This window comes from Ctenopharyngodon idella, chromosome 10 (assembly GCF_019924925.1).
Source record: "Ctenopharyngodon idella isolate HZGC_01 chromosome 10, HZGC01, whole genome shotgun sequence".
In the NCBI taxonomy this organism is placed as follows: Eukaryota; Metazoa; Chordata; class Actinopteri; order Cypriniformes; family Xenocyprididae; genus Ctenopharyngodon; species Ctenopharyngodon idella.
Window position 1 is genome coordinate 49,338,705 of NC_067229.1, and position 22,179 is coordinate 49,360,883.

Genomic DNA, 22,179 nt, shown 5'->3' on the forward strand with positions numbered 1-22,179 from the left:
ATAAATTACATAATCATGAACATATTACAATTATTATAATTATAATTATTACCTTTTGTAAAAAAAAGTATATATATATATAATTTTATTATATATAATTAAATTTAATAATTGTTATGTTTTAAAATGAATATTAAATGTATGTTCATGATTATTTATTATTAAATAATATTTAAAAATGTATATGCATGGTTGGATGGATGGATGGATGGAACAATGGAACGATTGATGGAACGTGGGTGGGTGGATGGGTGGGGTGGATGGATGGATGGATGGATGGATGAAATGAAATGTATATGGATGATGGAATGATGGAACGGTGGATGTATGGAACAATGGAATAATTTATTGATGGGACAATGGAACGATGGATGGTGGGGTGGATGGATGGAATGAAATGTATATGGATGGATGGATGGATGGATGGAACAATGGATGGCTGGGTGGATGGATGGAATGAAATTTATATGGATGGATGGAACAATGGGTGAATGGAATGATGGAACAATTTATGGATGATGGATGATGGGTGTATGGAATGATGGAATGAAATGTATATGGATGGATGGATGGATGGATGGATGGATGGAATGATGGAATGAACGATGGATGGAACGATGGAATGATAAAATCATGGATGGATGGATGGAAAAATGGATGGAACAATGGATAGATGATGGATGGAAGGAAGGAACAATGGATTATAGATGGACGAATAGATAGATAGATAGATAGATAGATAGATAGATAGATAGATAGAAAACAGTGAGCAGAAGCACGAAGCTGGAGTGATTTAGTCTCCGTGAACTCGTGGAGTTTCATATTTGCGCTCTCAGCACACAAACTCCTCTGACACTCGGGGACGAGGGCCGATACTCAGAGTTAACCTCATCTTCGTCAATGTCTCGGCTAAGAAAACCGTCGACAGGATGATTGAAAATCAGTTTGCCTGAGCTAAAGCTTAAACCCCAATTCACAGATGAAGATTATGTTTCCTCTCAGAGTTTTCCCATTAAATTCAATCTGCATGTCTGTAAGATGTTTGTGTGTGTTTCAGCCGGTCTCTTCTCTGAATCACAGTGGTCAGTGTGTCTGTGAGAGAATCAAATGCCCCGAGGGCTCTGGAGCCATTACAGACGACACGGCTCCTTTGATTGGCTGCATTCAGCTGCCAAAAAAGGGAAATTGAGTTGTCGCCGCTAGCGCACAGGTAGCAATCACAGTCTTTGGCGTTCAGTGCCGCGTCGCTATTGAACGGCTGGATATTAAATCCCCACAGACACACACGTGCACACGGCACCTTATTTCTAGCCCAGCATCACTGCGATCCTCCTGCTGGATTCAAACAGACGAAGCACAATGACTGCGTTCACACAGACCGTTTACATGACAATAAATGACCATTTCAGACCGGCTAAACTACAGTAACAACTAAACAAATGTGCCAAATTTTGCGATGTTATATAATATTATGATATAATAATAATAATATTAATAATAATAAAATTAAAAAGAAAAAAAAACAAATGCATATATATATATATATATATATATATATATATATATATAGACATATATATAAGATTTTTTAAAACTTTATTATAAGAATATATATTATTTTATTGACTAAAATTATATACATTTTTACAATTTTTAAACTATTAAAGTATATATTAAACAATACATACTCTAATTAATAATAGTTTAAAAAGAAAAAAATAATGTATGTATATACCTATCATTTTAATAAATTAAATATATATTATTATAATAAAGTTAAAAAAATATTATATACAGTATATATTGATATATTTGATATATTTATTTTTCCCTTTTTAAACTATTTATATATATATATATATTATTTTATATTTATATATATGTGTATATGTATATATATATATATATATATATATACATTTTAAACTTTATTATAAGAATATATAATTTTATATATATATATATATATATTTACATTTTAAACTTTATTAATTATAGTGTGTGTGTATATATATATATATATATATATATAAAATTTTATACATTTTTAAACTTTATTAATTATAGTATTTATTATTGTATTTATTTTAATAGTAAATAAAATATATACTATAAGGTTATAAGTTTAAAAAAAAATATATATATATATACACACACACTATATATATATATATATATATATATATATACACATATATATAAATATAAAATAATATATATTCTTATAATAAAGTTAATATATATATATATATATAATATATATATATATATATATATATAAGAATATGTTATTGTATTTATTGTTTAGTATACATATATATATCATATTTTAATAAATAAAATAATATATATTCTTATAATAAAGTTTAAAAAATAAATAAAATATTATATATAGCTACTATATAGTCATATTTCTTTTACATATAAATCGAAAAAAACTACTGTATATTCAAGATTGCATCTATCTATCTATCTATCTATCTATCTATCTATGTATCTATCCATTTTCCTTTTTAAACTTATTATAGTATATATTATTTTATTTACTATTAAAACAAATAAAATAATATATACTATAATTAATAAAGTTTAAAAAAATTAAACCAAATGCATACAGTATATATTCATTTATTTCTTTTATAGATAAATCGAAAAAACTACTATATGTTCACACAGGAAAAGATCACATCTATATATATATATATATATATATATATATATACACACACACACACATATTCTTTTCCTGTGTGAACGTACAGTAGTTTTGATTGAAACAGTTCTTCAGTTCTAGTTGTGCCAGAGGCTCCGACTCACTGAATGTCGTCATCACAGGAAACAGCAGCGCTAGAGTAAAGAGCAAAACATGATAAAATGAGCTGAGAGACGCTGAACTCTACAGAGCGAGAGAAACACTGGCGCACGGAGAATTACAGGCAGAAACACAGACGAGACACAAAGAAACACAACAGTTGAAAGCGACCTCCTGAAGCGCTTCATAACTGCAGAGGACGCGCAGGACCGCCGCGTCTCTCGTGTTCAAGATCTTTCTGCCTCGCGTCCCACGAGTGATTGTTACCAAGAGTTTGTGTGAAAGAAGTGTGTCAGACAGAAGATCTCGGCATCAAAACCTGGAGTCCTAATGATGTCCGTATCCCAGACACCAAACGCAAAACAAACCCGACGGCCGCAGTCTTACGCTAGCTTTACTGGCTTTGGTTTGCGGCCCTCTGAGTTTAACAAGGCTGAGAAATCCCACTCTCATTACAGGCTGGAGGAAAGTGGGGGACATTGTAAAAAGTCTCCTCTGAATTATTCATTTGCGTGATTTTCCCCACTTTAAGACTCGACTGCCTCAGAGATGAGAGCTGCTGTGTGATGCGTAGGGTTGCATGATATATCAAAATAAAATCGATATTGCAATATGGCTTGGTGCGATTGCCAAATTGCACAAGCTGCGATTTAATTAAACAAATATATGCATTACCAGTTTCAGACTGCATGTGTATAAATGAACATACAGTACCACGCTTCATTCTGAAACCGGCAGCGCATATTTGTGTATTTTATTTTATTTTATTAGTTTGTTGATTTACTGAAGAACTTAAGATAGTTATTTCATAGAAAATTAAAATTATTTTTATTACTTGATTTTTATTTTAAAGTACAATAGAATTATTACCATATATATATATATATATATTTTTTTTTTTTTTTAATTTAATAATAACCACAAATTCATATAATTAAATTATAATAATAAAGATAAAAATATACAATAATATTATTATAATATTATAATAATAATAATAATATAATATTATATATATATATATTTCTATCACACTGTAAAATAAAAAAAGTTAAAATACTGTAAAATATTTTGTTAAAAATTGTATTTAATAATAATAATCACAATAAAATCATATTAAATTATAATAAAAATGTAATTGTATGATTTTTTAACAGTACAATACAATTATTACTATATATTTATTACTTTATTAATTATTACTATATTATATATATATATATATATATATATATATATATTATTGAGTTAAAAAATATTTTTAACTCAATATTTATAAATATATATTATTATTATTATAAAAGTTATAAATATATATTATATATTTATAATTTTATAAATATATATATGAGTTAAAAAAGTTTATTTAATAATAATCACAATAAAATTAAATTATATAATTATAATAATAGTTTTATTATTTTTATATATTTTTTATTTTACAGAACAATAGTATTATATTTCCTATTTTGCTTAATATTTTTACTTAATAATAATAATAATAATAATAATAACAATAAAATCATAATAATTATACTGAATTAACAGTGAATTAACAAAAACCGTGTTAATGTGGCTTATGAAAATTCAAGTGGAAATATATTTGTTTTTAAACTCATCTTTCACTTTATGGAAACTGAAAGAGGTTTGAGTTGGTTCTTGAAAACCCAAAAGCAAACCCAAACATTCAGGTTTTTCAAGTTTTTCCAAAATCATTTAGCCCTACAATGATTTTGCACTCAAAAAATGTCTTCAGAATAAAAGCAATATTTCTGCCTTTCTTCTTCAAAAAAAAGAAAAAAAAAGAAAAATCTTTTTAAAGAAAAAAAAATAAAATCACCCCACTCAATACAGAATGATTTATTTTTTTCAAATGTCGCTATTCAAGTCATCTGGTGAAATTTCCTGGATCTTTTCATATCGCAACGTCAAAAGCCCTAATGCTGCACTTTCTCATTCATATTTGTGTGTTTTTCTCTTTGCTTCATCCACCCCTCCCAATCCCGAACCGCCACTAACCGGAGGTCTCGTCCACGCGCTCCTCCACCATGTGCTCCTTCTGATGGACCCACTCGCTGTTGCACTTGAAGTAGATCTGCGTGGCGGGCGTGGCCTTGCAGTACAGGTTGACGGGCTTGTTCTTGACGATGTACGCCTCCTCTGGCTCCATCAGGAAGTGCGGGAGAGGCTCGGGCGGGTCCGAGGGGAACGTCTCCGGGAGTTCGCCCAATCCCAGATAGTCATCATCTACAGAGGGGTGAGAAGATGAGAAGGAGTGAGTGTCAAACACATCAGAGCGTTCATGGGTGTTTTATAGGGATTGTTGATGTACATGTGTTTGCCTGCGAGGCTGGATGTGAGCTACTGTTCGCGACAGCTAAAGAGAAACAGATGCAGTCGTCCTGTAATCAAACGCAGGTTGTGCATGTAAGGAAAGAAATATATTCCAACAAGCGTGTGGTCCCGCTGTATTTCTCTACGATAGATAGATCGATAGTCTCATATAGTCATGAATTGTTTTCTACCCATTAAAGCGGAGCTCGTGTGTCTAGAAGCATTTGCGTTCACACACTTACATACAGTATGTTTAATGCCTGAGACTAAATATGTACGATTTCATTTCCCACAAACCTGCGGCAGTCTTCTTCAACCGAGGGAATCTGGTTTATTTAATTCCACAGATATTTGTCTGCAGACGGGTAACCGTCCCCTGTAATTACGGCTCTCTTTCATCAGAGCCCTGCCTCACCGGTGTCTTCCTCATCAAACACAAACCTATATTTATCTGACGCTGGCGGAGCAACGGGGTTCACGGAGAAAAGTAAACAGGAAGAGGCAATCGACATTCCCTTTGAGGACTATGAAACGCCACTTGAGACGGAATTGGCTCTATACGTCCCGTGTTTGCCGGTCGCGTTCTGCCCTCTGACTTTCGAGAGGGAAGCGCGAGGCGAGTTTTCTGAGTGATTGCCATGTGATTGTTGATATATATTTGCTAGGGTGTTTGGAATGATTGCAATACAGTTGAACGGAAGTTCAAACACAAAATCCTAAAGATGACTGCGCGCTTGTTTCTCTAGGTCTACATGGGGTGGTTTCCAGAGTGTTTTGAGTGATTTCTATATGGAATCGGCTCTATACATCCCATGTTTGCCGGTTGCATTCAAATATCTGCCCCCTGACTCCACGTCCACGCCCCGAGAGGGAAGCAAGAGGCCATTTGCAGAGCCGTTCATCACCTGCAAATACGTTTTCTATTCTTAACAACCGACCGCCAGACATCAATTATTTACACAGAAGGAGAATGAATCTGGAGAGAGAGACAGAAGGGACATCAGAGATTCTCGGCCCTCGTCTCTCGCAACGGCCGAACCGGGTCCTTGTCAGGACGCAGCTGCGACATAGCCGCGATGTAACAGTGCTGAGATTTAGGGGAACGAGGAGATGGAGGTGAACCGGTGACACTGCATTAGCACATGGAGCCCCAGGGGCTTCTGGGTAGAGTGTGGCTGCTTTTCATCACATGTAGGTCCTAAATCACACCTGCCCCGTCATCGGCCCCTAATCACCTGTTAATTGAAGGGGAGTCGTAACCTCGGCTTGACCCCTCCCTCCGCCTGGGCCACTGAACACATCTGTGTCATACTGAATAACAGGAAGTTGAGGTCTACTAATTAATCTGTTCGCAAAACAATACAAAATGGAGTCTTCAATCAGTGAGGATGATTTTGTTGTCCTCTCTTTTTAAAAAGAGAAATTTTGGGTCCATCCAATCCTGAGATTGCATAGAGAGGAGGGAGAGTTCCACCTCCTTATCAAGGAGCTGCGGGATTATCCCAAGCAATTCAAAGTTTACTTCAGGATGCCAGCGGCTCAGTCGATACCGGAGCCACATATTAAAAAGAAGACCACCAATATATATGTATTCCACACTTTTGTTTGTCATACAGTGATTTATGCTGCGAGACGAAGTGGATCAACTTGTCAAAACACCTCAAAATGTTTGCTACGGATACGAAAAATGCAAAAAATGAACCCAATCCAAATTTTTTTTATGACAGACAAAAGTTTCGGAGGCAGTGTGTAAATGTGATCGACGTGAGGTCATATTTATTTTTTAACGTTTAGTTTTGACGGCAAACATAGGCTTGTTCTTTCTCTGCTAATGCAGCATCTAGTCAGCAAATTAACTTTATAAAGATATGACAACATGTACTGTAGTGTTCTGTATTCATACCGTTTTGCTGTCGGTGTTTTAAATGTGCATCTGAAGTGTCAGCCTCACGTGTCAAAACAAACAGCAAAAGGCATCAGTGATTCCGACCTCTAGAGGTCGCTCTCGTACTGTATGATGACAGCGGACCCTTTCTCAGCCGCTCCAGCAACGGATGCAACCCGGAACAACTATCGGCATGAATTTTTGCTGATAACTGATTGTTCCACCAATCAGCGCCAAATAATCGGCCTCTATCATATTGCTGCTGCTGCCACTTTATAAAAGCAATAAGCCATGAGAGGTGATTTTACCTCTCCACTTTCAGCCTGGGCTGAACAACACTTTTTTAACATGGTAAAATCCCTGTAACAGACGGCCTCTTGTGAATGCTTATTGGCTATCTTTAACAAAAATGAAAACACATGGTGTAGTGAACAGGACATTAACATTCGGCCATTATTATAGTGACACAGCGCATTACAACAGCACAGGAAAACATACAGAAAGCTTCCCATCGGACGGTATCTGAGCAAACCAGGGCAGGTTTATCAGCTCAACAATTAGCTATGGACCAGAACCATGACCCGGTGCGACTGCCAGCCCTACTGAGCATGATCACTATCTCGGTCACACACACATGCATCCAAACAAAATGCGCACTCAAACACACACACACTTGAACATTTCTTGAACGCTGTCCTCGTGCCAAATCACTGACAGTCGTGTAGCGCTCGCAGACACAGAGACCGCCAGCGTTCCAGTCCTTGACCCAAAAACTCCCTCCTACATCTAGGAAACTCACAGAGCCGCAGCATCAGTCTGTCTCGCGGCAGGCCTGAGAAATCAGACGGTGGCATAAAAGGCTTCGATGCATGAGAGTTCAAATTCGTCAGCAGAAATAATAAATAAAAGAGAATAAAAGAGGCGAAAAGCACTCGAGAAATGGAAAAACTTGACAGAAAATTGCCCTCACGCCAACAAGCCCCCACAGATTCGCAGATCTCTAGTGGACAAAAGAGACAGAATAGAGTTCACATTCAGTCCTGCATCAAACCCACGACATACTGCAGCACGTGCGTTACACCTCCCCCCCTTTAAGGCTACAGGGGATTTTTTACCCACTGGTCAATTTTGCGATTTTGGTTCCATATAGTGACCAATAGTGCTATGAATTCTAAAAGGAATTCCACATGCTAAGTATGCATGTGTTAGTGGATACATGAAGTGTGCTATTGACCTTCATGACCTTAGACACAGTTGTCTTACAGATGTCTCGTACAGCTATCATGAGAAGAGCAGATTAAAATGAATAAGAATAAAGTTCAAACTCACAATTCTCTTTCTACAAACTATGACTCTTGGTTAATGTACTTGTATGAGCAAATTAATTCATTACAAAAGAAGCACGTATTTGTTCCCTGGAAGCCGGGCTAAATGAGTAAACACGGTTACTGCATTCCTGACATGGGTCAGATGCTCAGTCACCTCTCAGATACCAAATACAGGCATCGCCTGTAACAGAAATACCAGAATAGATGCACTGGTTTTAATAAAACTGATTTCCTATTCATTACAAAATACAAGAAGAGGGATTATAAATCCACCCCCTTCAACACAGTGAAAGTGTATTTTACTGTTGACAGTATTTTCTGATTTATATCCAAAAATCCCCTCTGTAAAAACCTTTAATGTGTCAACAAAATTAAATAAGAATTTTGAACTTGGCTTATCCAATATTCAGATGTTTGCTCTGCATATGTATGCAAATTAGTGCATATTTAATTACATAACGCCTTACTTGCATATTTAAACATAACATTTCAGAAAACTTGTAATACAAAACAATTGAATTAAATATTGTGATTAATCAACCGGGGAATGTTTGATGATATCTGTTTGTTATTAGTTATCAATTTCTACCCTATTCACCTGTCACTCTTAGAAGAAAAGGTTCTGTCAGGCGCTTCAAATATAGAATCTTTTAAGGGTTCGCATCATGAATCATATGGATTTAGCTTGAATTATTTTATTTTTAATCCATTTTGATTAGATTTTATGAATTAAACAGCTCATAAACATACTTTATCAGTAGAAAAAAATGGAAATAATCTGTTAAACATTAAAGTATTGTGCAATATTTTGATATTTCTCCTTATATAGAACTTTTTTTGGCATAAAGGATTCTTTAAAATCGAGTAAAGAACCCTAAAGTTCCATATGGAACTCCACTGAAGGGATCTTTAAAATCGAGTCAAGAACCCTAGAGTTCTATATAGAACTCCACTGAAGTGTCTTTAAAATCGAGTCAAGAACCCTAGAGTTCTATATAGAACTCCACTGAAGGGTTCTTTAAAATCGAGTCAAGAACCCTAGAGTTCTATATAGAACTCCACTGAAGGGATCTTTAAAATCGAGTCAAGAACCCTAGAGTTCTATATGGAACTCCACTGAAGTGTCTTTAAAATCGAGTCAAGAACCCTAGAGTTCTATATAGAACTCCACTGAAGGGATCTTTAAAATCGAGTCAAGAACCCTAGAGTTCTATATAGAACTCCACTGAAGGGATCTTTAAAATCGAGTCAAGAACCCTAGAGTTCTATATAGAACTCCACTGAAGTGTCTTTAAAATCGAGTCAAGAACCCTAGAGTTCTATATAGAACTCCACTGAAGGGATCTTTAAAATCGAGTCAAGAACCCTAGAGTTCTATATAGAACTCCACTGAAGTGTCTTTAAAATCGAGTCAAGAACCCTAGAGTTCTATATAGAACTCCACTGAAGGGATCTTTAAAATCGAGTCAAGAACCCTAGAGTTCTATATAGAACTCCACTGAAGGGATCTTTAAAATCGAGTCAAGAACCCTAGAGTTCTATATAGAACTCCACTGAAGTGTCTTTAAAATCGAGTCAAGAACCCTAGAGTTCTATATAGAACTCCACTGAAGTGTCTTTAAAATCGAGTCAAGAACCCTAGAGTTCTATATAGAACTCCACTGAAGGGTTCTTTAAAATCGAGTCAAGAACCCTAGAGTTCTATATAGAACTCCACTGAAGGGATCTTTAAAATCGAGTCAAGAACCCTAGAGTTCTATATGGAACTCCACTGAAGTGTCTTTAAAATCGAGTCAAGAACCCTAGAGTTCTATATAGAACTCCACTGAAGGGATCTTTAAAATCGAGTCAAGAACCCTAGAGTTCTATATAGAACTCCACTGAAGGGATCTTTAAAATCGAGTCAAGAACCCTAGAGTTCTATATAGAACTCCACTGAAGTGTCTTTAAAATCGAGTCAAGAACCCTAGAGTTCTATATAGAACCCCACTGAAGGGATCTTTAAAATCGAGTCAAGAACCCTAGAGTTCTATATAGAACTCCACTGAAGTGTCTTTAAAATCGAGTCAAGAACCCTAGAGTTCTATATAGAACTCCACTGAAGGGATCTTTAAAATCGAGTCAAGAACCCTAGAGTTCTATATAGAACTCCACTGAAGGGATCTTTAAAATCAAGTCAAGAACCCTAGAGTTCTATATAGAACTCCACTGAAGTGTCTTTAAAATCGAGTCAAGAACCCTAGAGTTCTATATAGAACTCCACTGAAGGGATCTTTAAAATCGAGTCAAGAACCCTAGAGTTCTATATAAGAACCCCAGTGAACCTTTTTTTTCACTCTTAAGAGTGTAGTATCTTGCCTTAACTGCTGGAGTGGACAGTTGACCCACAACAGAAGATTGTGTGTTTGTCCCAGCGGTGCGCAGGGGCCCAGTGTTGGGCTCCGCCCCGTCTGCATGCCGTCACGCTGGGGGAAACCTTCACGCCAGACTGCCATGCTTTGATGCTGGTGCTCGGGGATGTAATTTGAGTCACAGTTATCACGGTCACATCTAGAAAGCTCAACCACACCTTCCCCTCAGAAAAACAGGCCTGCTGAATTTCCACAGAATAAAAAAACAAGAATAAACGTGTATAAAAGGGTCTGACCTTGAATCATCTGAGCTGCCGAGCATCTTTTAATTGCCTGTGAGTTCTTTTGCTTTAGCAGTCACACCGCAGAGTCACCGCGTGACCTCCGTCACCTCTAGAAACTAAAACAACACGCTTCAGGCAATTAGCGTTTCATCTACTCTGATGCAACGTTTCACTGAAATCACTTGCAGCAGAAGTCCGTTCGCCTTCACCCACAAATCTGCAATCCTTTAGAGTGATTCTAATCAGAAATCACCCCCAAATTGTTTCCATACGAAGATTAAAATTTAATTTCATACATTTCCACTGAGGATGTTAGAATATGCAAAAGTGTTTTCACTGGATCATGTTATGCAATAGTACTATAATAACCAAAAAGGCTTTTCTGAATATGAATCCACATGTGAATTTGGATTATGTTTGTGCATAAATCACATTAAAACAAATCTGGAAGGGAAACAATTGGGCTTTGGCATCGTTAAGCAACTTGTCCAGCTAAGATCTTCAAATCAGCTAGTAACCATGCATTTTTATCATTATTATTATGCATATTTAAGTGTTTTTGAAAGAAGTTTCTAATGAGGCTGCATTTATTTGATCAAAAATACATTAAAAACAGTGAAATATTTTTACAATGTAAATCAGCTGTTTTCTATGTGAATATATAGTAAAATGTAATTTATTCCTGTGATCAAAGCTGAATTTTCAGCATCATTACTCCAGTCTTCAGTGTCACAAAGAAACTTTCCTATTTTCTTTCCAACATTGAAAGCAAACATTGAAACATTGCTGCTTCATATTTTAGTGGAAAGCGTGTAAATAAAACGCAAACACTTCTTTGAAAAGTAATAACTGTGGCATCAACGTGCCCCTCCATTTGTAAAAGTACCACAAGATGCCCTACATTTGTAAATATTGCGAGTCGAGTGCCATGGAAAACTGTAAAGCGTGAGCACATCTAATCCACATTGATATAACGCCGCATGACGTGCTCAGGAAACTGCAGCTGGAATGAAAGCTTGACTGTATGAACACAGAAGAGATAGATGGAGGCAGAGAGCGGTATGGAAGGTCAGCGAGTGTGAGAGAAGAGTGAATATTCCGGTGAAAACTTTTCAATTGGATTTCTCCTGCTGGAATGGTTCATGAAAATGAAACGGCAGTCTCGTAAGCTCTGATATGAAAGCAGAGCAGCGCAGTGACCCGACAGACCGCCGCACCCGGCCTGCGAATAACAAAGACTTCCAGGATGCACTGCATTCATATGTTTGGAGTGCATTAGTTTATTAATATTTTTAACTACTTTTTATTTTTATTTTTTCCATTTTCAAGTTTTAGTAGTTTTTCTTTTTTTTTTTCTTTTTTTTTTTATTAGTTTTTGTTTTTTTCAATATTTATAGTTTTTTTTTTCAGTTTTGTTTTCATTAATATTTTTAACTACTTTTTATTTTTATTTTTTCCATTTTCAAGTTTTATTAGTTTTTTTTTTTATTAGTTTTTTTTTCAATATTTAGGTTTTTTTTTCAGTTTTGTTTTCATTAATATTTTTAACTACTTTCTATTTTTATTTTTTCCATTTTCAAGTTTTAGTAGTTTTTCTTTTTAGTTTTTTTTTCTCAATATTTATTGTTTTGTTTTTTTCAGTTTTGTTTTCATTAATATTTTGAACTACTTTCTATTTTTGTATTTTCCATTTTCAAGTTTTAGTAATTTTACTGTTTGTTTTTTTTTATTATTAGTTTTATTAGTTTATTATTAGTTATTAGTATTATTAGTTTCCCAATATTTATATAGTTTTTATTTCAGTTTTGTTTTCATTAATATTTGAACTACTAGTTTTTATGGGTTTTTTATATGTATATATGTGGCGAGGGGGGCGTGGTTCAGCGGAGTCGGCAGCGGGAGAGAGAGTCAGGAGACGAACGGTGAGTGAGTGGGTTAAATGCAAATGACGAACACCTGTCTCTTGTTTCAGTAATTGGGGTGGAGAGAGTATATAACACCAGGAGAAACAGGAGTGGGGGAGAGAGAGACGGACTACTGACTGCTGCCCCGCTGGTGATCTACGAGTGAGAGACTTCTGAATGATTTGTGACCGCTTTGTGCCTGTCTGCACCCCTTTTTGTTTTGAATTGTGAGAATTATTGCAAATAAAAAGCAGTCAGTAGTCAAGCCGACCCTGTCCTCTTCCTTCCTGAGTACTGAACTTTGCTACACTGGTGCCGAAACCCGGGAAGGAAGACGGAAGCCGCCGCCATGCAATCGTCCTCCGGATCGCCATTTGCGGAGATTATCACCTCCCTCGCGGTCATGCAACAAGAACAACACCAGGCCCTGCTGGACTTGAGACAGGATCAAGAGAGGTGCTTCCAAGTCGTTGTTCAAGCCCAGCAGGAGGACCGCGAGAGGTTCCGGAGCTGGATTGACCGGGAGGTTCGACCGGAAGCCCTGGAACCTCGAGCTGTGCCCGCCCACCTACCACTACACAAAATGGGATCTGAGGACGACCCGGAGGTTTTCCTCGATCTTTTCCAGAAGACGGCCGAGCTGTCGGGCTGGCCGCGGGACCAGTGGCCGATGCGCCTGGTCCCGCTGCTCTCCGGGGAGTCCCAGATAGCGGCACAGCAGCTTCCGGTGCAGAATCTCCTGGTCTTCGACGACCTAAAAAGGGCCATCCTCCAGCGGGTCGGCCGGAGCCCTGAAGAACATCGCCAGCGGTTCCGTTCCCTGGAACTGGGCGAGTCCGGCCGACCGTTCGTGTTGGCCCAACAGCTCCGGGACTCCTGCCGCAAATGGCTGTTGGCTGAGGGAGGCGACGTGGAGAAGATTGTCGATCGAGTGGTACTGGAGCAGTTCATTACTCGGCTCCCACGGAGGACAGCAGAGTGGGTCCAGTGCCACCGCCCCACGTCGCTGGACTCAGCCATCCACCTCGCGGAGGACCACATGGTGGCGTGCCCAGGGGTCGGCGAACCCCTCCCATCTGTCTCTCTCTCCCCGTCTTCCCCTTCTGTCTCTCTCTCTCGTCCTGTCCCTCTCCCCAGGTCCCGCCCACCTGTACATCCTCGAGTCCCGCCCCGGGGGCGGGGCGGAGTTGACCCGAGCCAGTTTGGGGGTCCCAGAGCCCCGCCCAGGAGGGCGGGACTGACTTCCGCTGGACAGGACCCCGCGCCTGTTTCTCCGCTCTCTCCACGCCAATCATTTACCCCACTCCCTGCCACTGGGGCGGCGGGGAGGTCTGGGCCAGCCTGTTGGCGTTGCGGGGACCCGGAGCATTTCGTGGACAGGTGCCCGGTGATGGAGGTTGGGACAATGGTCCGGGTCCCGGACGCCCCGCAGGCTGCCCCCGGTCAAGCTGGCTGGTATCAAATACCTGTGAGTATCAAGGGGGGTACCTATCAGGCCTTGGTGGATTCAGGCTGTAACCAAACCTCGATCCATCAAAGCCTGATTTCATCCGGGGCATTGGATACAAGCCGCGTGGTTAAGGTGCGGTGCGTACACGGGGATGTGGTGATATATCCGGTAGTGCCGGTCATTATCCAGTTCAGGGGCCAAAAGCATAGCGTTGAGGTGGCAGTTAATCCGCACCTCCGGCATCCGTTAATTTTGGGGACAAATTGGCCAGCATTTTCTGAATTATTGGGTTATTTATGCACGGATGCCTCTTGGGGGAAAAAGGCGATGGTTGGGGATGCGCAAGCACAGGCGGGAGAGACTGAACGGGGACCACTGAGTGCTGCTTCAGGGGAACAGAGTGAAATTGAGAGAATAATTCTCTCGGATCGCGATGACTTTCCCCTGGAGCAGTCTCAGGATGAGACCCTAAAACGTGCATTTGAGCAGGTCCAAACCATCGACGGTCAGCCTCTCCAGCCTGGACGGGCGCTTACTTATCCATATTTTGCAGTTATAAAAAATCGGTTGTATCGGGTGACCCAAGACACCCAGACAAAAGAAGATACAACCCAGTTGTTAGTTCCAAGGAGCCGCAGGGAAATGCTTTTCCAAGCGGCTCATTCTAATCCAATGGCTGGACACTTAGGACAGGCAACAACACTAAATCGCCTCATGACCCGATTCTTTTGGCCGGGCATTCACGAGAATGTGCGCAGGTGGTGCGCGTCTTGTCGTGAATGTCAGTTGGTAAATCCACCGGCCACCCCAAAAGCGCCTTTGCGCCCCCTCCCATTAATGCAGGTCCCCTTCGAGAGAATTGGTATGGACCTCATCGGGCCATTAGAGCGATCAGCCAGGGGACATCGCTTTGCATTAGTCATTGTGGATTATGCAACTCGATATCCTGAAGCAGTGGCCCTCCGCAGCATTTCCGCGAAGAGTGTTGCGGACGCACTGTTTACTTTAATCTCCCGGGTGGGGATTCCAAAAGAAATCCTCACCGATCAAGGCACGGCGTTTATGTCACGTACTTTACGCGAACTTTACGAATTATTGGGCATTAAAGCGATCCGTACCAGCGTCTTTCACCCACAAACTGACGGGCTGGTCGAACGTTTTAATCGCACGCTTAAAACCATGATTCGTAAATTCGTACAAGAAGACGCCAAAAATTGGGATAAATGGTTAGAACCCCTGTTGTTCGCTGTGCGAGAAGTCCCGCAAGCCTCCACGGGGTTTTCCCCCTTCGAGCTTCTTTACGGACGCCAGCCCCGCGGGGTACTGGATGTCCTGAGAGAAACTTGGGAGGACGGACCATCTCAGAGCAAAAACGAAATTCAGTATGTAATGGACTTGAGAACAAAACTCCACACTTTGGGGCGGCTATCAACGGAGAATTTGTTACAAGCCCAGGACAAACAGAGCCGGCTGTACAACAGGGGAACTAACTTGCGTAAATTCGCACCGGGAGAGAAAGTGCTTGTATTACTTCCAACGTCAAGCTCGAAATTATTAGCAAAGTGGCAAGGACCATTTGAGGTCACACGGCGGATTGGAGATCTCGATTATGAGGTTATACGGTCTGATAGGAGAGGGGCACGTCAGATTTATCACCTCAATCTCCTTAAAAAATGGAATGAGGCAGAGGCAGTGATGTTGGCGATGGTGATTGGTGGAGAGGATGATCTCGGGCCAGAGGCGAATACCAAACACCAATCTCTCGCACTGGCCCCCGGAGGAGATCATCTCTCGCCCTCCCAGCTCACTGACCTGACGAAATTACAAGCAGAGTTTGCGGACGTGTTCTCGCCCCTACCGGGCCGTACTAATTTGATTCAGCACCATATCGAGACAGAGCCGGGCGTGGTAGTTCGCAGCCGGCCGTACCGTTTGCCTGAACATAAAAAAAAAGTGGTTCAGGCAGAATTAGGAGCAATGCTTGACATGGGCGTAATAGAAGAATCCAACAGTAACTGGGCGAGCCCGATAGTTTTAGTTCCGAAAACGGACGGCTCGGTTCGGTTCTGTGTGGATTATCGCAAGGTGAATGCTGTGTCGAAATTCGACGCGTATCCAATGCCACGGGTGGACGAACTGCTTGATCGGCTCGGTACGGCTCGGTTTTATTCGACACTGGACTTAACAAAGGGATATTGGCAGATCCCCTTGTCTCCATTATCTAAAGAAAAGACAGCTTTCACCACGCCGTTTGGATTACACCAATTTGTTACCCTTCCGTTCGGGCTGTTCGGGGCTCCGGCTACCTTTCAGCGTCTCATGGACAGAATTTTACGGCCCCATGCTGCGTATGCTGCTGCCTACTTAGATGACATAATTATATTTAGTCATGACTGGCAGCGGCATATGCAGCATTTGAGGGCTGTCTTGAGGTCGCTGAGAGGGGCTGGGCTCACGGCCAACCCGAAGAAGTGTGCAATTGGGCGGGTGGAAGTAAGATATCTGGGCTTCCACTTGGGACATGGGCAGGTGCGTCCCCAAATTGATAAGACGGCAGCAGTTGCGACCTGTCCGCGTCCCAAGACCAAAAAGGAGGTGAGACAGTTCCTAGGGCTGGCGGGATATTATAGAAGGTTTGTACCTAATTATTCGGACCTCACCAGCCCTTTGACTGATCTCACTAAAAAGGAGGCACCAGATACGGTCCAGTGGACGGAGCTGTGCCAGCAGGCCTTTACCCAAGTGAAGGCTGCTTTATGTGGCGGGCCGTTGTTACACTCTCCTGATTTTTCTCTCCCTTTCCTGTTGCAGACAGACGCGTCGGACAGGGGGCTGGGTGCCGTCCTGTCCCAGGAGATAGAGGGGGAGGAACGGCCGGTGCTGTACATTAGTCGGAAGCTCTCAAAGAGAGAGACTAAGTACAGCACCATAGAAAAGGAGTGTCTTGCCATCAGGTGGGCCGTCCTCACCCTCCGCTATTATCTCCTGGGACGGGAATTCACTCTCTGTTCGGACCATGCCCCCCTGCAGTGGCTCCACCGCATGAAGGATACCAACGCGCGGATCACTCGTTGGTATCTAGCTTTACAGCCTTTTAAGTTCAAAGTGGTCCACAGGCCGGGTGCTCAGATGGCTGTGGCCGACTTCCTCTCCAGAAATGGGGGGGGGGGGGGGGCTGCAGGCCGGATGGCTCCCCGGCCTGAGTCGGGCGGTGGGGGTATGTGGCGAGGGGGGCGTGGTTCAGCGGAGTCGGCAGCGGGAGAGAGAGTCAGGAGACGAACGGTGAGTGAGTGGGTTAAATGCAAATGACGAACACCTGTCTCTTGTTTCAGTAATTGGGGTGGAGAGAGTATATAACACCAGGAGAAACAGGAGTGGGGGAGAGAGAGACGGACTACTGACTGCTGCCCCGCTGGTGATCTACGAGTGAGAGACTTCTGAATGATTTGTGACCGCTTTGTGCCTGTCTGCACCCCTTTTTGTTTTGAATTGTGAGAATTATTGCAAATAAAAAGCAGTCAGTAGTCAAGCCGACCCTGTCCTCTTCCTTCCTGAGTACTGAACTTTGCTACAATATACTACGGTTCAAAACTTTGGGATCAGCAAAATTTTTTAATGTTTTTAAAATAATCTCTTCTGCTCACCAAGGCTGCATTTATTTAATCAAAAATACAGTAAAAATAGTGAATTTTCAGCATCATTTCTCCAGTCTTCAGTGTCACATGATCAGAAATCATTCTAATATGATGATTTGATGCTCAAGAAACATTTATGATTATTATCATATTATCATATATGTCATATATGTTGAAAACGGTTCATATTTTTGTGGAAACCATCATACATTTTATTTTGATGAATAGAAATAGTTTAAAAGAACAGCATTTATTTCAAATAGAAATCTTTTGTAACATTATACATGTCTTTACTGTCACTTTTGATCAATTTAATTTAGTCCTTGATGAATAAAATATTAATTTCTTTAAAAAAATAAAATCTTACTGACCCCAAACTGTTTGAACGGTAGTTTATAATAACGGTTTATAATAATGGTTTTAGTTTCAGTTAAAAATATAAACCCTGGTTTGGAGTTGCTGAAACTCGAGAGATCTTCTAAAACAAGGCGGTACAGATATATCATGAGCTCCGATATCAAAGTCTCATCTTAACAGCGAGAGACACCAAAGATCTGTGTGAGGAACTGGAGAACTGAGAGCTCAACGGAGAGGGTTGTTAAAATAAAGAGGTCGAGTTCTTTGTAGGACTCTTTGAAGAGCAGCACTGGACAAGATCACCCGCTAAAACAAGTGTGATAACATTGATGTAAGAAAACAAACACAGCAGCAGCACATCCAGCTGGAAGATCTCTTCACCTCCCATTCATATGGCGGATCGGAGATGAAAAGCCACATCGGGGGAGTCCGCGCTCTCTTTAGAGTTTGTCGAGAGCCAAACATCTTCAAAGCCAAAAAGAAAAACCTAAAACAACACAAGTCCCCGCATGTGCCGCCCGTGTGCAGCGAGCAGGCCATGTGTATCCAAACAATCCATTCTGACAAGAGCTTGCTGGGAATAAATGATGTAGGAAGTGTCCTCAGAGCCTCTCGGTTCGGGTTCACTGGCAGTCTGCCGCAACAAAGCATCTCCGTCACCCAAAGCCTAATTGTTTTTTCAATTAACAGCGGCTTCCCCAGAGCGGCGTGTGCCGTGTTTAAGGCACATCCTCGCTGGATGTGTGTAAAAGCTGCGCTGGAATCAGAGTCTCAGTGTTTCATGTTTTGACACGATTTCAGTGCATCTGAAGTGTTTGTGAAAGAGCATCAGCACCTGTGAGTCTGAGAGAAACACCGAACGCTGGAGGGAAACATCGCAATAAAACTGGAAGCAATTGACAAAGACAAGAGGAAGAAAAGCACACGTTATTTTTGACGGCATAAATAAACAGCAATTAATTAAACGGGACAGACAGAGAGATCGAAAAAATATTACTGTGTTAAACAGCATTTATCAATAAAACTCTATTATCATTAACAAAAATAGATTTATCAAACTTCCCAAAACTGAATTACAGTAACTCTACACTCTAAAACATGTTGGGTTGAAACAACTCAAATTTTGAAACAAAAATGGACAAACCCAGCCATTGGGTTACGTTTTTAACCCAACAGTTGAGTTTCTCCATATTTGACCCAAAACTGGGTTGAAACAACCCAGCATTTTTAGAGTGTAGATATTAAAAACTACACATTACCTACAATTACACACAATTTTGTGACGGTATGAATAAACGGCAATTAAATAAACATCATAAATAAACGGCAAAAATAAATGGCAATTAAATATAATAAATAAATGGCATACAAATCATCTCATAAATAATCAAATAAAGGCATAAAATAAATTTAAATAAATAAATATTTATATTTTGAATTTTCCGAAAAACCTACTTTTTCGAACTCCTCCTACAGCGTTTGTCCAATTTGCATGAAATTTGGTATGTGGCATCTACTCACACTCCAGGCAAATAGTTATTAAAAGATTTTTGATCAGCCAATCAGTTCTCGTATAGCGCGTCAATAAATTTGACGGCGAACACGCAAAAATGGATTTGATGCTGTATGTTCACAATGATTTGGTGTATTGACAGCAAACTTGGTATATGTCATTACAGGTGTGACTTGGGGGTATATGCACAGTATCATCAGCGCCACCTACTGGTGCAGAGATAGGAAAAATGGCTAACTTTTGAATGCCTTTTCCTAAAATCCTTAGATTCCTTGAGGCATGCCAAGTTGAACGATATCCAATTTTCTTTGGTCGGCCAATTTGGGCGTCAGCCATTTTTAATTTTGTCATAAAATGCTGTGTTTTACAAACGCATGAATGTATCGTTACGAAACTCGGTATGATTCATCGAGGCCATGTTCTGAGAGGACCTGTAAAGTTTTAGTGGTCAAGAGATATAATGAAATTTATAAAAAATGCTTATAACATGAAGAACTCAACGTCATTTAACTTACATCATTAGATTTGTTGGCTTATGCCGAGTCCTATGATACCAAATTTGCAATATTCTACCATACTTACTGTCCGCCATATTGAATTTTATTCAAAATTAACTTTTTCAAACTCCTCCTACAAAATTTGTCCAATTTGTACGAAATTTGGTATGTAGCATCTACAGACACTCATGACAAAGTTATTAAAAGATTTTTGATGGACTCAAGCGTTGTTTTATACAGAGTCAACAAAGTTGACTGCGAGCACGCCAAAATGGATATGCGGCTGTATCTTTGCATAAGTTTTGTGTATTGACACAAAACTTGGTACAAGTCATCACAGGCATGACTTGAGGGTGCATGCAGAGTTTCGTCATAGCGCCACCTACTGCTCAGAAGTTATAAACCATGTTATTATGTTATAAGTGCTTTAACTGATGTAATTTAAACGGCTTCATTCTAACCTCATGATCACAGATGTAATGTTAAATAGCATTTAAAAACTATTATCAATAACAAAAAATAAATTTATCAAACTACCAATGACTCACTTGCAGTAAATCTACTACATATTTATAAAAAAAAAAAAAAAAAAAAAAACATACATTACTGTAAAAAAAAACAAAAAAAAAAACATTATCAAAAGATTTTCATCTTCATACAGAGCTCATTTAACCTTTTATAAAATTAAACTGATGTGTAAAAGCTGCGTGTCTCAGGGTAATGCATGTCTTGACAAGATTTTACTGCATCTGAAGTGTTTGTGAAAGAGCATCAGCACCTGTGAGTCTGAGAGAAACACCGAACGCTGGAGGGAAACATCGCAATAAAACTAGAAGCAATTGACAAAGACAAGAGGGAGAAAAGCACACGGTCGAGAGCGCTCAAAACGGCATCGCCAGCACGCTGTCAAATCAAGGGAAAACACGAGGTGTGCGACGGAGCTGCTGGATGGAATAACATGATTTGAGGAAATGAATCCTTCAAGAGCGAGAGAGAGGCCTGATGTTTCCTCAGACGGGGAGTGAGGGAACGGAGTCAGCGTTCGCTGCGCCGCACTGCAGAAGAAATGATATTTGAACAGAGTTGTGAATCTGCAGCCTGGACTGAATGTGATGAGATCAAAATACTGTACCAGGAAATAACATCAACTCAATAAGTAGAAAACATCAACTGCACTGGAGCACGAATGAACAGTGAAGTCTGATTCACATACTAATGAATCAGGTGAAATGACTCTTGGACTCACTAGCTGAATCTAATGAATTACAAGCAGATTTCCTGAATAAAGTCAGTTCCTCCCCAAACTCACACCACTGGTTCAGTTGCACTGGTCCCGATCTGACCAACAGGTCACACTACTGGTGTCATACTTACAGCAACTCTGCATAATAAACCGAGAAAGTAAAAATTACACATCATCTTTAATAGATACACATCACCAAAATGAACAATCAATCAATCAATCAACAAATAAATAAATATAAATATTACAATTATGTTTAAAATAACATTTACCAATAAAACTCTATTAACACTGCCAAAAATAAATGTATTAAACTAAAAATGACTGACTTAAAAAATGATTTTTATTTTGATTTTTAAATATTTAACCATTATTTATTTATTTATTTATTTATTAAACAGCATTTACCAATAAAACTCAGTTAAAATCAAAAGATTTATATTGTTCTTGTTTAAACTAATGAATAAATAATATTATAAATAGCTATCTACCAATAAAACTCTATTAACATTGACAAAAATAAATGTATTAAACTACGAATGACTGAATTAAAAATCACACATTACCTTAAAAAAAAAAAATGCAC

General features: G+C 39.5%; 2 protein-coding genes across 3 annotated transcripts in view; one reads left to right on the forward strand and one right to left on the reverse strand.

Moving 5' to 3' along the window:
- The window catches only part of unc5cb (unc-5 netrin receptor Cb), a 190,375-nt gene that overhangs the window by 88,429 nt on the left and 79,767 nt on the right, over positions 1–22,179 (reverse strand). For both annotated transcript variants that reach the window (XM_051911073.1, XM_051911074.1), the window contains exon 2: positions 4,832–5,059. In XM_051911073.1, the coding sequence (XP_051767033.1) occupies positions 4,832–5,059 (228 nt within the window). The remainder of the gene's footprint in view (positions 1–4,831; positions 5,060–22,179) is intronic.
- Positions 7,010–21,590, forward strand: LOC127521694 (uncharacterized). The gene has a single exon (XM_051911072.1). It carries the CDS (start codon positions 13,248–13,250, stop codon positions 17,655–17,657), a length of 4,410 nt encoding a protein of 1,469 aa, XP_051767032.1. The 5' UTR covers positions 7,010–13,247; the 3' UTR covers positions 17,658–21,590.